The sequence below is a fragment of the Oryza brachyantha genome, chromosome 8 (genome assembly GCF_000231095.2).
Source record: "Oryza brachyantha chromosome 8, ObraRS2, whole genome shotgun sequence".
Lineage (NCBI taxonomy): Eukaryota > Viridiplantae > Streptophyta > Magnoliopsida > Poales > Poaceae > Oryza > Oryza brachyantha.
This window is the reverse complement of record NC_023170.2, coordinates 15,048,391-15,064,754: the sequence shown is the minus strand read 5'-3', so window position 1 is coordinate 15,064,754 and position 16,364 is coordinate 15,048,391. Positions and strand designations below refer to the sequence as shown.

At 38.1% G+C, this 16,364-nt stretch overlaps 2 protein-coding genes across 2 annotated transcripts; one reads left to right on the top strand and one right to left on the bottom strand.

The window, feature by feature from the left end:
* Positions 1-10,789: 10,789 nt before the first annotated feature.
* Positions 10,790-12,134, top strand: LOC102706033 (G-box-binding factor 1). Its single transcript, XM_040526992.1, has one exon. It carries the CDS (start codon positions 10,903-10,905, stop codon positions 11,635-11,637), a length of 735 nt encoding a protein of 244 aa, XP_040382926.1. The 5' UTR covers positions 10,790-10,902; the 3' UTR covers positions 11,638-12,134.
* Positions 12,135-13,036: 902 nt separating this feature from the next.
* LOC102718014 lies at positions 13,037-15,936 on the bottom strand. Its single transcript, XM_015840357.2, has 5 exons — positions 15,719-15,936; positions 15,539-15,603; positions 14,342-14,445; positions 13,775-13,823; positions 13,037-13,690 (listed from the first exon to the last, which is right to left on the bottom strand). The coding sequence occupies exons 1-5, from the start codon at positions 15,815-15,817 to the stop codon at positions 13,516-13,518; spliced, it is 492 nt and encodes a 163-aa protein (XP_015695843.1). The 5' UTR covers positions 15,818-15,936; the 3' UTR covers positions 13,037-13,515.
* Positions 15,937-16,364: the final 428 nt, after the last annotated feature.

Genomic DNA, 16,364 nt, shown 5'->3' with positions numbered 1-16,364 from the left:
AGAAGGAAGAAACCGGCAAGAACACAAAGTTGTCACCTGAAGTTCATCCTGAACCACTGCACAGTAATTAGCCTATCTGAGGGGCTGTTTAGTTCCCAAAAATTTTCACCCAAAAACATCATATCGAATTTTTGGACACCTAAATAGAGTATTAAACATGGATAAAATGAAAAACTAATTGCACAGTTATGTGAGAAATCGTGAGACGAATCTTTTGAGCCTAATTAGTACGTGATTAGCCATAAGTGCTACAGTAACCAACATGTGCTAATGACAAACTAATTAGGCTCAAAAGATTCGTCTCGCGGTTTCCACGCTAGCCGTAAAATTCATTTTTTCATTCGTGTCCGAAAACCCCTTATATCCGGTCAAACGTCTGATGTGACATGTAAAATTTTTATTTCACCAACTAAACACCCCCTGAATTTTAAGAAAGTTTACAGAGAGAGAGAAAAGCATGTAAGCACATTTCATGTTTTTGACTGACAAGTGGGACAGAAATGTCAATTCCATGAGCACTTAAGCAAGAGAGAATGCAAGTGGGATGCAGTGGACTGACCATCCATGTCTGATGCTGCAGTCTAAGCATGGAAACTACTACTACCAAATGGAACTACATGTGCATCTCTTTAGCAAATGCGACTTAAGAGTAGAACCGGATAGATAGAAACTACTATAGATGTGGCGACATGACACATCTCATTCGAAATTTGGAGTCCCGGGCATATCAACTCCCACTGATAGGGGACTCTTCCTTTCTTTCCTTTTCCTTCACATCACTCATGACATCTTGCAACAACTTTGGCCATGTTCGGGTAGTAGTGTAAGTAATTCACGCAAAGAGACGTAGTAATATATTACTATATAATTAATTAATTATTAATCATAAAAATTTAAAAAATATATCTTTTAATATAACTTCTTAATTTAAAATTTTCGTAAAAAGTATACTGATTAGTTATTCGGAAAGTGTGCATATAGAGAAAGAAGAAACAACGAAAGCGGCCTTTGTTTGAGAGAGAGAGAGGGAGAGATTGACATGCATGGTGCCCCTCAATCGAAGGTGCCAACGAATGTGGAGCATGTTATTCCTGTGTACGAAGGTGCTAAAATTGGTAAAATCACGTCATGGTTAGGCCGCGAACGAGATATTAGGAGGGGGTTTGGTTGGTGACCTCAAAAGGTTTGATCCTCGGAGCTTGATGCTGCCTCGGTTTGGAGCAAAGTGAAATTCCGTTGGGTTGGTGCCTTTGCAAAAGCATGAGTACGCTTGTGAGTCACTGTGACTTGTGAGGCATCTTACAATTAGCATGGCTCGTGTGCCTAGATTTCAGGCATCGGATTTTATTTTTTCAAAAAAATTACTATCACTTTTCTCATCCATTTAATAACAGCCCAATAGTCCTCATCACTCCGCAACTACTCATATAAACAAAGTCTTCCTTTTTACGTACCAGCTAAATACACATGTTTTACTATGGATAAAAATGAACTATGCACGTGCTAGTATTGTTTGGAACGGATTAATTGTGAGATTTTTCAAACTTTCATCCCTATAGATGGATTTGCATGGTAAACTTATATGATATTCATCCTTACAAATATGTAGGAGATTTTTGTAACATTAAAATACATGTATTAGTTAGTAAAAAAATCAACATAAGAGGTGGGGTGACAGGTTCATCACCACTAGGATCTATTTTTAAAGAAGTATGGAAAATGTTATACAATAAATTATTCTAACTTATTCATCAAATAAACTTACAAATAGTAAACACACCAACTGGCATGTAAAAGTATTCAAACTTCGATGTAAAAAATATTATGTAACACTGTAATTTTAAGTTCAGTAATGTGCATGTCGGTGTCCGAATGAATGTATAACGTGACAAATCAAGGGTGTAGGATCGATCAGGGGTTTTGAAGTGTCAAAGTGTCTTTGGAGGGCTTTTAACTTTTTGCTACTCTTAGAACTAACATCTAACATATTTGTCACCCGCTGTCTATGATATGTGGATCCTCATGTGTCTGTGACATATAGACCGAGTGACAAATATGTTAGCACCATTTCTAAGAGCGACAAAAAGTTAATTATTCTCCGATGTGTCATGAGATGTCTGGGATTGATGAATGAGTATACAATTTCGGGCCCCTTGAAGGATAAGATGGGACTAAGCTGCTACACAGATAGAGAAAAACATGTGCTCACCGATGTGTCACTCTACTCCCGTTCATTGTCAATATCCAGGAAGCTCATAGAAGCTCTTTGTAGCTACCAAGTTTGCTAGCCGATTTCTTTCCCTCCCCTCTCAACAGTTTATAAGGTGGGGTTCCGATCCTCTGCTTTTAAAGACATGTATCTTTGTCACTGACATATAGACTTAAGAATCTTTAGACCCATATGTCAGTGATAAAGTCATGTGACTTTAAAGGTAGAGAAATCCAATTCTGGTTTTATACCATATGACTATTGGTTCTCCCTCCAAATAGAGAAAAAAATATTTTTGTAATCATTAGCCTTAACTAGCTACTAAAACTATATGTCGTATCTATATGCATTTACACATCCTTGGGATTCTGCGTTGGATCCACACAATGCTTCTCATGATGTTGGGATACCTACCTGGGTGTGCACCCACTTGCATCTATTACGAGAATGCCACCTAGCTCCCCGTGGAGGTACAGATAATTTTTATGGCCTGACACCTAGAGTGCAAGGTTCCCCTTCTCATTCATGCCACATACCGTACTCTGAGAAGAGATGCCATGCCTGCCAGGGGTGTATCTATCATGGGGACGGTGGAGGCTCAGGCACCCACTACCCCGTTAGGTCCATAGAAGCCCTCTGCCCTAAAATTGTATATTAAAGATGAATAGAAATGTGCGCTAAAACTCTATTTAGTTTGATCAGACCTCTTTAACATCGTGTGCTAGATCCATCACTAATACCATGAGCACTGCTTCATATATCATGACTTGTCAAGATAAACTTGGTAATTCCCGAGCAAACCAAAGCCATGAGTACTAGCCTAAATAATTGCCACAACATGGTTCTCGGGTGACCATAAGTAAGCATCCCTCTCTAGAGCATAATTCGTGTGGCAATCTTCGAGCAACTCTGGACGTGCAACTTGACTTGGGTCAACCGTCCCAACCATTGTCCGGAGCTTTCTACCTTTCTGAACATATGATAGATACATGGATCTCCCTACAAGAGTTTGGATTTGGCATAGGCTGGGGAAACATCCGTCCATAAGCCGCAGATGACTTGTCTTTCGAACTAAGCGAGATGATTAAGGTCCCATTTGGCAGCCACCCATAAGTTATTTTATACCTCTCATTTTTCGTACTTACACTTCTTGAACTACTAAACGTTATATTTTTTTAAAAAATTTTCTATAGGAAAGTTGTTCTAAAAAATCATATTAATCTATTTTATATTTTTAATAATTAATAATTAATTAATTATAGACTAATCTATTACTACGTTTTTCGTGCCGAATAACTAACCCACCCCTCCCTGAACGGGGCCTAAGTGGGAGTACCATGGCCTTGGCACTAACAAGACGTTAAGTTATAATTTTGAATTGTTTGATGTACAGTATAATACCTCATAAGATATAAGAGAAGTGGTAAGAACCTAAGCAAACCGTGTGGAACCTGGTTTACATATTACAACTCATTTTCTATAATGACATGTTTTCTTCATGCAAATATACATATCTTTGGATGTGTAGTTTCTGATCTGCTTAATTCTTAATATGTATGCTCTTTTTCTCCATAAAACTTTTCAGATTCATAATTAATTCAGCACAGTATATATATCTATGGCATCTTAATTAATTATTCCAGTCATTGATTTAATAAATCTTGCCAAACTACATTCTCTTAATTAGCACTTTCCACATGCTCATTCACGAGGGTCACAACCATCGAAGAACCACTTTATTAGCACTAATCTAAGTTTTGTTTTGGGGCATATGTTCCATTCTCATTATGTAATTAAGTGACATTCCATTCGATCCTATATACACTAGCCACTTCGTTGCAAGGCCGGCTAATTAATGGATATAAAACGAACTAAATTCCCCCAAGAATATATATTTGCTGCAGAAGAGAATCCAAAGAGATGATATCTAAATCAAGCTAAAAATCACAACACTTTTGTGATAGTCACGCTTAAATTAGTATAAGCTGTTCATTACTTTTCATTGCTCAGTTAACTAAAGACTAGGGGTGCATGCATACAGTGAGTGTTCCAGTATAAGTAAATTGCCCGTACTTCAATTAATTAGTTTAACCTTGAGCTAATTAAAGTGATTGATGCATGCGATTTAATATATACTCGTCGGATATATTTTCTTCTTGAAAACTCATTGATCTCTGAATTTCTACCAGCTGATTTTAAGTTGTTATATCTGTCATTTAATGTTTTCTCTAGTCACACGTACGTCATTACAATCTAACTATAATGTAAATAATATATAATTAATTACAATACAACTAGCACAAAACTATAGTGTAACTAGTACTAAGCTATGAGTTTTGTTTATTTGCACAATACTTACATACTAGCTAGTAATTTATTATGATTACACTACATATAATTATACTACAGTTACATCCTTCTTTAGAAAAAAAATCTCATGTGTTATATACGTAGGTCGTGTTCGGTAGTTTGATTAGTTAATCGGTGCGGAAAACATATTAATAGATTAATATATGATTAATTATTAGGTATAAAATTAGAAAATAGATTAATATAATTTTTTAAATCAACTTTCCTACAGATTTTTTTTTGCAAAACACACCGTTTAGCGGTTCGGAAAGCGTGCGTATGAAAATTTTAAAATCTGGGTTAGATATCTGCGTTTTAAGAGGCTTTTGTAAATTTCCACTAGATTTTTCTATATTGCAAGATGCCACTAGAATAATCAATAGTGATAATTTTGCAGGAATGATTTAAACTACTTGCAATTGTCTCTTTTTAAAAAATATGAAATGACCGGACAAAATCAGATGGAACTTCCGGTTGCATATTTTTTGGCAGTATCACATCGATATGTACTTCAGTAATGGAGAAGTATTTATAAGTAATATTTAATCTGGAAAAGATTAGATGTTTTTTTACCAACTTGACACAAACAATTGAGCATATTCCTAGCCAGTGACACTTTAGCTATCACTCAAATCGAAGTATATTAGTTCCCAAAATTCTTCTATTATTGCATCTAGTGCTTCTTTTATCATCAAAACAAATTCACCAAGAGCATTCTAGTTGACTTTGTATTCAGCTCACTTTTCATGACTTCGATTATTTTCATGGATAACGTGTTGCTAAATTCTAAATGCAGATAAGAATAACTAGCTATGGTAATTAGCCAACTGCATGCGCTAGAACGAAAAGTACAATATATCTGTTTCGAAGACACGTGACTGATATTTTTTTTAAAAAAAAGATAATTGACTTGTTTTAGACTCCTATCCAAATTAAATCAAGGTTGAGTAAAAAAAGTCTAAATTAATTCAAAACCAAGGTCTAAAATTCAAGATTAACAACTACTTTCTCCATTTGTCTCTTCTAACTCAAACATCTCAAAGTTTGAAAAGTTTATATAGAAAACTGTAAATATATTATTGAATATGTTTTTATCCCATATTTATGGCTGTAAATGATATATTTTCTTTAAACTCTAATAAACTTGGAGATGTTTAATTTCTTACAAACCCAAAATAACTTAAACAGATGAAGCACATGCACCTTGTAAGCCACATCTCAAGCAGCCATACCCAATTAATGTCGATTGGGAACAGTGTTGGTCGCATAACTAGAACTGTTCCCCCTTCATAATTATCCACTTTGTAGTGAGTTCTACACCATGCTGGGTGGCATACATTGCAGTGGACAATCACCTCAATCATCGTAAAGCTTCATGGACCCCTGCCCCTTCTGCCTTTGCACAAAGCGACCATTTGGATGGCGTCACATTTCCATCCAAATCCAATTGGCAACCGCTACCACAAATAATGCAAAAAATGTCTCAGCAGAAATAATGCAGCATTAGTGGGGGTTTTTAATTTGTGGACAATGTTAGTTCCCCTACGACTCTACCTATTTTTTTAATAATGGACCGATCCATCTTTATCCCATGAGTATCTACACGACCGAATATTACATAATACTTTGATTTCAAGTCTCATAACTGAGAAACAATACTCTATCTATTTAGATTCATTAATTGATCGATGATAAAAAGTAAAAGACTAAGTCTTTCTCCGCCGAAAGAATCCTCCTCTATCTACGCCCAAAATCACAGTGAGGCCGTGTTCCGCTATGATCATAAGTTAACTAAGCTTTCTTGTTTTTCACGCGCATATTTTCTGAACTGCTAAACGATGTATCTTTTGCAAAATTTTCTATAGGAAAATTGGTTTAAAAAATCATATTAATATATTTTATATTTTTTAATAATTAATGATTAATTAATTAATTATATACTAATTTATTGCTATATTTTTCATGTCAGGTATAAGTTAACTTATGCCCCTATGCCGAACGGGGCCTGAGTCGATCCTAGTATAATTCACAAGACGTCCATATTTTACTAGACCATGTGCCACCATGCCCTACCATCTGGTTAGATCCAATCGATTTAGATCCATCAACGTGGAGCCCCTACTGTTTTCGTTGATCCATGCCATTTGGTGGAGCCAGATAAGAAGAAAGAAGCTCCTCTAATCCAACGCATCTTGCCACAAATTCGGGCACAAAAACACGTCAGAACCAGCCGTGCTTAGACCCCCAATTAATTTCAGTGTTGCGCCCACATCCGTCGCCGGCATTGCCAACCAAACTTGTCATTTATTCAGCTAATGTCGCTCCTTGCAAACCACACGAATTGAAACCCGCCATCTTTATGCCTGATTAACCACACGAGATTAATGCAATACGTTCTCTCTTTACAATTAATACGTTCTTCCTTGATTATCCTATATGTTGCTCCAAAGTGAAAAAAAACAGGAAATTCGCTAAATAAAAAAAAAGGTGTGATGAGTACTATTATGTAACTTGCAACATTTATTTATATAATTGTCATTTAGATAGAGAGATTTTATCGCCCAAATTTTAGAAATTAAGCTAATACTCTATACGAGACCTTAATGCACACCAACTTCCTTCCTAGCTAGTACTGTCAACGAATTGAGCTCACGTCTTCCTAGGCTCAAGCTCAAATCGAGCCTATATAACCTTCAAGTATTCAAACAAGCTCGGTTCAAGCCTGACTACCAAGCTTGACTCATAAGTGATATAATATTTTAAGAATAACATGTTGGTAATTAATTTTAAGTTAACCATATTAAGGAATGAGGAGAGAAGGAAATAATATATATGAACAATTTTACGGTCCAGGTACCAAAATTTTACACTGAAATTTTGGTAACCTTCTCAAAGACCGTAAAATGCTAATTCATCAGGAAGATACATATAGATGACCTATTTGCTCTATTAAATTATTAAATAAATAATAAAATTTATATATTATTAGACTCATTTGAAGCTTCGACAAAGGCAAATTCGACGCCGTTTGCTCTCTAGTTGTTCGATCCTATGCTTAATTTGTTTAGTCTGATGGTGTCTATCCAGTATCCATAAGCCAGCAAGTGGGTGTGTCCCCTGTGAATTTTACTGGCTAGCAGAAAGATTTATGCTTGATCCATGCAACAATTAATGTACAAATTAAAAGGTGGTAACCGAAAGCAAGGTATCTGCAGTAGGAGAATATGTAAAAGTTTGGGTTTGGCATGGATATATATACTTAAATCCATGTTCTGGCGAGAGACTGACTTGAGTCAAGTCATGCTAAATAGTATATAAATAAAATCAATCCAAATATTAATTAGCTGCATATAACTTGGAGAAGGGATCTAAGAGCCACACGTATTATCGTGCTATAATAACTCAAACTGCTGTTATTTTTTTACTGTTGGTATGCAGTAGTCGAAAATGGAATGGTTATCTAATATTTATGAGCTACATGAATCAAAATTTTCTTCATATTCTTATGCATTAAACGTTCGAGAATTTAATCGATAAAAAATGTAGTTACCAGACTGATAATATGCAGAAGGGATTTAATTATACTGAACTCATGATGAGTAATTGAGCTCGTGAACCATGTTATATACGAGTCCTGAACGATGTTAGAGCATCCCCAACAACTCATTTAAATTTGGTCATTTATATCTTCATTTGGATGATTATCTAAACTAGTTTTATCCTTCATATCTTTTTTACTTCACTAGATCAATCTATATATGACATCCTCTATATCTCTTTGGAGGATGAAGAGAGATCATCCAGATATGAAGGTCCTCTCTCCTAATATGGATGACATCTAAAAATAGATGATAGGATAGTCGTTCTGTTGAAGCTCAAAGTCTTCTTCCTCTATTTTCATGATAGAGGATGGGACAGATGAACTGTTGGGATGCTCTTATATAGGAGAATTTGGCCGCATTCAATTAGATGTTATTTATCCGGCACAGAAAACGCACTAATAAATTAATACATGATTAATTAATTATTAGTTATAAACATTATAAAATAGATTAATATGATTTTTTAAAGAAACTTTCATATATATATATATATATTAAAAAACATACCATTTAGTAGTCTGAAAAGCGTGCGCACGAAAAAAAGAGAAAACCTGAATTAGTAATACTGAGTACCGAACCCGGCCTTTGTATGGTTATTAAGAAAGTATTTCGATGTAGAAAATTTTGATACATCAAGTTACGTACCAAATTTATCCAAGAAAATATGTACCATGTGATGGCTTTAAAATGTCCATTGTAGATAAATAGATAACCATACATATATGTGAAAGGGATGGGATGTGTGTCACATGCCCTGATGCTTGCACAAATGCACAATGCATACCATGATGAGACAATCGACGGCACGTTAATGCCGGCCAAAGATGGAACATATATCTAGTTTCCACTTGAAATTACTCGTGACGCAGAATTTAGCAACTAGTAGTTTTTTAAGGCACATATCTAGTTTGAGGGGAATTTGGCAAATTAGTAGTTTCTTAAAGATGGAGTGTACATGTTCCCGAAAATAATGCTCTATGTAAACCTTTGACATATATCATTTATAGAAATATTTTATCTCAACCATAAACATCACACATACTGGCGTTCAGAACCTTGCAATAAATATGAACAAATGGTGGACCTAATTAACTACGCCTTCTCCTTCCGAGGTGATATAAACCATCTCAACAGGTGCACATTCTTTATAGTTATCATTACGATCAATTACATGAAGGGTGGTAATAAGTTTAACTTTTTGGGTCTATAAAATTTATAAGATTTAAGGGCTAGATTGATTGAAATTTTAGATTTTTTTAGCTCAAATATACAAGAGCTTACTAGGGTTGTAAAGGAACCCATTGGTTTTCACCGGTTACCATCCAAGCCAATGCAATAGAGGATCTCAAATTCATATACTACCCTTGTCTCTAAATATTTAACGTCGTTGACTTTTTTATAAACATTTGACTATTTGTCTTATTCAAATTTTTTTTGTCAAATATGAGATATATATGTGCATAAAAGTATATTTAACAATAAATGAAATGACATAAAAATAATTAATAATTATATAAAATTTTTAAATAAGACGAATAGTCAAACGTGTATAAAAACGGCATCAAACATTTAGGGAAGGAGGGAGTGCAAAAGTTGCTTTCATGTTTGAAACCATTATGGGCACCAGTGACGATTCATAGCCAAAACCAGCGTGAACTTTTCATATTTAGGCTTTTCCACGAAGAAATTTCACAAATAAATCCATTCAAAAACATTATAAAAAATAAATTCATTTCTCAACGCCACGATGCATGGCGCTGATATGGGGTTGATTGGAATCTAGTATGCGTTGAGGTAGGGTTGGCACGGAGTTAGACCAATCAACCCCACCTTGGCGCCACAATGCGTGGCACTGAGCTGAACAGGTCTATTTTTTGATAATGTTTTTGGATGGGTCAATTTATAAAATTTTTGGGGGAAAATGTCTAAATTGTGAAAAATTCAGACAAAACCAGCTCTGAGACACTTATTATTCATAGTTCATAGGTAGAGCAAATGCTGATAGCCTTGACCCCAATTTAAAAATTATATTATTGAAAATTATTATTACTACTGGTTTTTGTTATGAACCACTCATGATAAGATCCTATCTTATCCCGGTTTTTACTGACCAACGTGCGTAGGAGTAGGAATGTGCCAAGATCCGTAGATTCTTTCACAATCCTATTTAATTCTTAAAAAAATTTAGCTCAAAACTCTATAGAATTTTATTTTCAGCCCGTTTTAAACCCGGCTCTTAAATTTTATAGATAAAATGGTTAGACCATTATCACCCCTAAGTGTGTGGAGCCGAGCGAGCAAGAAACCTTTTGCGAGTTAATCAGCGTAAGCATCACATTTGATGTGTTATGTGGTAGTGTTAATTAAATTTAACTTACTAGTCATGGTATATAAATTTACATCAAGTGAGATCGAGAAATGCTAAAGCTAAACTCTAGCAAAACCAATCTTTTCATAAGGGGAAAAAGGTGTAGCTCAACAAGATCCAAAATAAAAATTCAATATGGTGGACCGAACTAAAGTCCTCTCTCTCTCTCATGGAGGGCATGGAATCACCCAAAGCTAGCCACTGTTTGGCACACTATAAAAGGCCATCACCAACCCAGTTTCTCCTCATCCGATCGATCATCACCAACACCCAGACGATCCATCGATCGTCCAAACCGCAGCTATACTCTACTACGACCACGCTAGCTACAAAGCAGATAGCTTTTTTGGCCAAGAAGAGACAAGAGCAAGATCATGTACCACCACCACCATGGCCATGGCGAGGTGGCGAGCCTTCACCTCCTCTCGCCGCCGAACCCTCCCTTCTTCGGCGCCGCGGCGCGCCACCACCACCACAGCCTGAACATGGCGCTGCCGCCTCAGGCCTACTTCGTCCCCGCCGCGCCGCCGCCTTTGCAGGAGGCGGCATCTGCCGCCATGCTCACCGCCGGCGCCGGCGTTGGCGTCGACGACGACGCGATGGAGGTGGAGGTGTTCGAGCTGGAGCGCATCCTGCAAGAAGCGGCAGGTCGTCTTGCCGGCGGCGGCGGCGGCCGCAATGGCTCGCCCAGCTCGGGCTCAGATGACGTCGGGGGAGGGTACAGCTACCACGGTCGCGGCGTGGCTGCCGCGGCGGAGGACGAGCGGCGGCGGCGGCGGATGGTCTCGAACCGGGAGTCGGCGCGGCGGTCGCGCATGCGCAAGCAGCGGCAGCTCAGCGAGCTGTGGGCGCAGGTCGAGCACCTCCGCGGCGCCAACCGCCGCCTCCTCGACGAGCTCAACCGCGCATTGAGGGGTTGCGCCGACGTCCGCCGCGAGAGCTCTCGCCTCCGGGACGAGAAGGCCGAGCTCATCAAGAAGCTCCAGCTGCTCCCGCAGCCGGCGCCGGAGAAGAACGCATCCTCGCCGTCGGCCTCGAGCAACCACGGCAGTAGCTGCTCATCGGAGCCATGCAAGAACAGCACTACTACGACTACTGCTGCTGAATGAATTGCATAAATCATTATTATCCAACAAAATTTTCAGTTGAGAGGATAATAATAACAATTACTGTTTATCAATAAGAACATGTATAAGTAAACAAGGATAGTTATTGGAGATGGAGGCATTCATGCATGAGACATGAGAGGTTGATTTTCCTATCTTGAGGAGGTTTTTGATGTGTATTTTTACAACTAATTATGTACTTACAAACGGATAAATTAACATGGATTATATGTACTATATATTTACAAGTTGTAAAATTGCAGTCCAATTGAAGAGTGACAGGACAAATGATGGGGTAGAAGAAGCATGCACAAATCTACAAGTAGACTTGCCAGTCGCCATAGTGTTGTGCAACTATGAAGAAAAAAAAATAGTGCCTTTCATGTAATGATGTCATGGTGTTCAACTAACATGTAATGGATTATGCTTTGGGGATTGCTAATGGACGGCATGTTTTTTTTAATGTTAACTTACCCAATTTCTACTCCTCTTGTTCTGTACTTCATTAGCTATTTTACCTAGCTGTATCAAACAAGGTTCTGAATGTGTATCAAACAATTTTGGTATTTGAATGTTACATCAATATCTGAACCACATATTCCTATTCATTGAGATGCTTTTCGGATAGGATTCCAAAAGAATATTGAGGACAAGGCCGGCAACATGTGCCACAAAACAAATCTAGTCTTTTGGAACATGAAAACTCCAATGCTCAATGCATAAACGTGATTGTCCATCGAAACAAACGAGCAAATTCAAAAACAGAGCATATAAGACTGAACATGACGTTGAATTGCCATGTTTGAGCTTTATGAGGATATGAATTCAACGCGAAGATTTCGGTTGGAAGCAAGTGCAGTAGGCACTAGGCTCACAGAATCCCAATGTCAAATATAAACAGGCAATTGTACATATATTGACTCATCTTTCATAGGAAATGAAAAGAAAAGGCACATTTCAATCGAGAATTGTATTGTTGAAGATAGGAACGCCACCTGTACACCAGAGCAGAACAAAAAACAAATCTAGAGACAGGTGATGCACTGCTATTGCAAGTGCGGTATCAGCCAAAGGATGTCCAGTCCAGGGAACTACGTGTGAACCTAAGGGAGAAAGGCCCCACCAGAGTGAGATGCTCACATCAGAGGCCCCCAGGCAAACAGTGATTAAAAGGGCAGGGCCCTGGCTTGTGCGGCGCACGGTGGAAGAAGCACCAGTGCACCATGCAATGTCTCACGGTGGTGGCAATGGAGCTTTCTTTACAAATATGAGGAAACAACTGGAAAGTACAAGAGCACCTCAACAAACTGTCCCTCCCAGGAGCCAATTTACCTGTGTGCTGTTCTGGTACAGTTGCATGAAGATAAGAATGGCTGCAGATGCAGTTCAGGTGTGTTTGGTCATACATCTGTCCGTCATGATTCCAGGGGCACTTGCAGGTTGCAGATGAAGCTTGTCATGCATGTAGCGAAGATCACTGGAATAATTGTTACTGGAGGCCTGGAATGTTGGTACTAAAAACAGAATATAGAAAGTTCAAGATACTAGTCCCTACAAAATGACAGCATTTGGTAGAAAGGAATATAAAAACATGCAAAGATCAATGCACATAACTATGGTGACAGGTAAAAAGTTGAAGACATCCCCCAGAGGAATAATATCAACATATGGTTTTGCATAGAGTTAAGTTGATAGTTATCAATATGCTCCTCAACAGGTACAAAAGATTAAGCTAAACTCTCGAGTTTAAATTAGGCCTGTTGATATTTTACATGCTTCAGGTCTCCTCATTTAAAGATAGCAAATGCAGTTAGAAACGTAACTACCAGACCCTCACAAGGTGGCATTCATAGACAGGTGCTACTTGACACATGACAGGTGTTAAGAGTTTTCTGAAGACAATGGTAATTTCCTTGACGATACTTCACCAACTAGAGATAAATGATTGTGCTTAGCAAAGGAGGCATTTGTCAAACATGGACAAATGCCCTCTTTAGAACAGCTCTTCTCCCGGTGAAATTTTGCTGGATCTGCAAATAAACTTGAAAACGGGCACCTAAGAAACAAAAAGCAAATTGTTACTACAATGGAATTTAATAACAATATTGAAAAAACATACAAATTGAAAAGATAATTGCACCTGCTTAAAAGGATGGTCTCAGACTGGATAGTCATTTCTTCAAACAAATCTGTTCACCGAATAGTAAATTGTAAAGAGAAACACTTATTTGCCAAAACAGGGGGAAAAGGCTACCATTTGAAGTCAACTCATTAGTTACATGACAAAAAAGGCAAACTCTACTACCACATCTGGTCACTGGTTATCCTTACAATGTAAGGAAGGCATGTGAATGATTTTTTTTCGTGACTGTTAGGATAGTCAACTTGGCATATCTTTGATTCAATAACATAAATATCTTTAGTAATGCTAGGTTGCACCTCAAGGCCAAAACATGATTCAGACTAATAGTGTTTGCTCATTCAGTGGATCATGACTCAGACCATTTGAAGATCCATGTTAATTGTTGAACCATACAGCTGAGCTTCCTTTTAAGCCGTAGTTCACAAAAATGCTATTACAGATCAAAGTAAAATGACAGATAATGTACTCAGACAGATATCTGATTGCCTGAGCAAACAAACAAAACTTCTGCAGATAGTAATATACCATGTCATACTATTGTCATAAGTTAGAGTGCAATGGTACCTTTATCAAAAGCCTTGCTAGAAAAGTATTTGGCCTTCAAACGAGCTGCAAGCACAGCCTGATATTTGTTGACCTTCTTTTCATGCTCTCGGGTTTCTATTTCACTGTGCAAAGTAAAAGAAAAAAAAAGAAATTTTACTATATGAATTCATGATCTGTCCTGGTGACTAATCAGAAGCTAAACTCCGAACTAAGAAAGTTCACAATTCCAAATCATTTTATCAAGAACAGACTATGCAAAAACAATTCAACACAATTGTTGGAAATGTGCATTTTCATTTTAGCAGCATTGAATAAAGATAGTTATCGTGTAAAAAAACAGAATGGTAACAATCCAAAGAAAAATCAGGACATAACTTGATAATAGAAAACAGAGTTGGTCTTCAATGTGTTAAAAATATAGTTTGCATGGTTTCAACATAACCATTTTTGTCTAAGTCTTTATGCAATTAAAACAACATAATCAGAATATTATTCTTGCACATTTACTATGTCACAGTATATGAAGTTTAAGAATAGCATAAATTTCGTGTGTTATATATGTGAGACCCTAAAGCTGAATGCCAAGAAGGAAAGATCAAAGCAACCTTCTTGCAACATCTTCAGTTAACAGCAAATCAGCAGATGTGCTCTGTGCATGGTGTTGCCTGTGGTAATTCCAATTTCCACTTTGCAAATGCTACTTTGGCAAAAAAACTTCATGGATCAACTTCCCTAAGGTAGGAAAACTATTTTTTTTTGTCAGGAAATAAGTAGGTCTCGCCCCCATTTTACTTTGAATTCAGGCATTTCTGCATATCTATCTTCTCTAACCAAATGAAAAGCATCATAATGAACCATTTCTGCTTGTTCACGCTATTGTTCAAGTGCTCATGCAAGAGAAACGAGTGCATGCAGGTAAAATTGCAGTGGTGCATCTTGCCTAATATATGTTCCAAGCAACAAGTCGAGTACATCAACCATCCACTCCTCACTTCATCCAAGCAGAGACAGACAACTAAGCAAAAGACCAACATCTCGACTCAAGGCAACACAGGCTAGTTCTTACGCCCAAACTCGTTTACTGATAGATATACATTGCAGAGAGAATATCATCCATGGCGACAATTGAACAAACACAAAGCACGCATCGCAGAAAGCCAGAAGCGGCGAGGAGAAAGGCGGAGAGGGGAGGCACAGAAAGGAAGTGCGCATTACAAGTTCTCGAACGGCGGGACGCGAGGCCTCGACTCCCGCGCGTCGGAGGCGGCCGCCCCTGCCTCCTGCGGTAGGAAATATAGATCGGAAATCCCTGGAGGTTCAGTGAACCGAGCGGCGAAACGACCGGAGAGGATCATTGGTTGTTGGTCCGAGAGGGACGGGAAGGAATCTGGGTACCTTGACAGAGTGACGCGCCGACGGCGAGGAGCAGACCACGGGCGGCGCTGCTCGCGGCGGCGGAGCGCCGGCGGTGGGGATCCACGGGGAGGACGGCATTTGGAAGGCCGCCGCTGAAGCGGCTGGGGAGTTCGATCTGAGTTGTACATCTCGGATCGGGCGGTTGGATAAATATTTGCCTTTTCTTTAACGGAAAACCCAATTAAATTAAATTAAATTAAAATCAAAGCTTGTATCCTAAACATGCCTCCAAGTTTTACAATGGAAGCAAGGGCGTGTTTGGTTAATGCCCTCGCCTGGACACTACATCGATCCGGCCGCTGGCGACCGAAATCAGACGTTTGAGAGAGACGCTCGAGTCAGGCAAGATCCTGTGGACAGCATCTAAACAAGTCCTAAATTCATTATTTCAAATCCACGATTTTATTCATGAAGTCGCTTTCGCTCCAAAACAAATAGATGTATTCCATGGCTTGAGTCCATTGCATAATGATGATGTTTCCTCCGTCTAAAATAATTTTCTTTTTTTGGTAAATACCACATATATTATTAGAAAAATTATAATAGTGTTCGCTTTATCCTAAGACATATATCCGTTTCATTTTTATAGGTGGTAAGAGTATTCTTAGCAGATACTATGTCATAT

What these genes read in the sequence shown, in the direction of transcription:
- LOC102718014 (XM_015840357.2), bottom strand. Translation starts at nt 15,817, where the DNA reads ATGCCGTCCTCCCCGTGGATCCCCACCGCCGGCGCTCCGCCGCCGCGA. An exon ending in CGGCGCGTCACTCTGTCAAG is followed by an intron (nt 15,604 to 15,718) that starts GTACCCAGATTC and finishes TTCCTACCGCAG; the next exon opens with GAGGCAGGGGCGGCCGCCTC. An exon ending in GAGACCATCCTTTTAAGCAG is followed by an intron (nt 13,691 to 13,774) that starts GTGCAATTATCT and finishes TTTGTTTCTTAG; the next exon opens with GTGCCCGTTTTCAAGTTTAT.
- LOC102706033 (XM_040526992.1), top strand. Translation starts at nt 10,903, where the DNA reads ATGTACCACCACCACCATGGCCATGGCGAGGTGGCGAGCCTTCACCTC.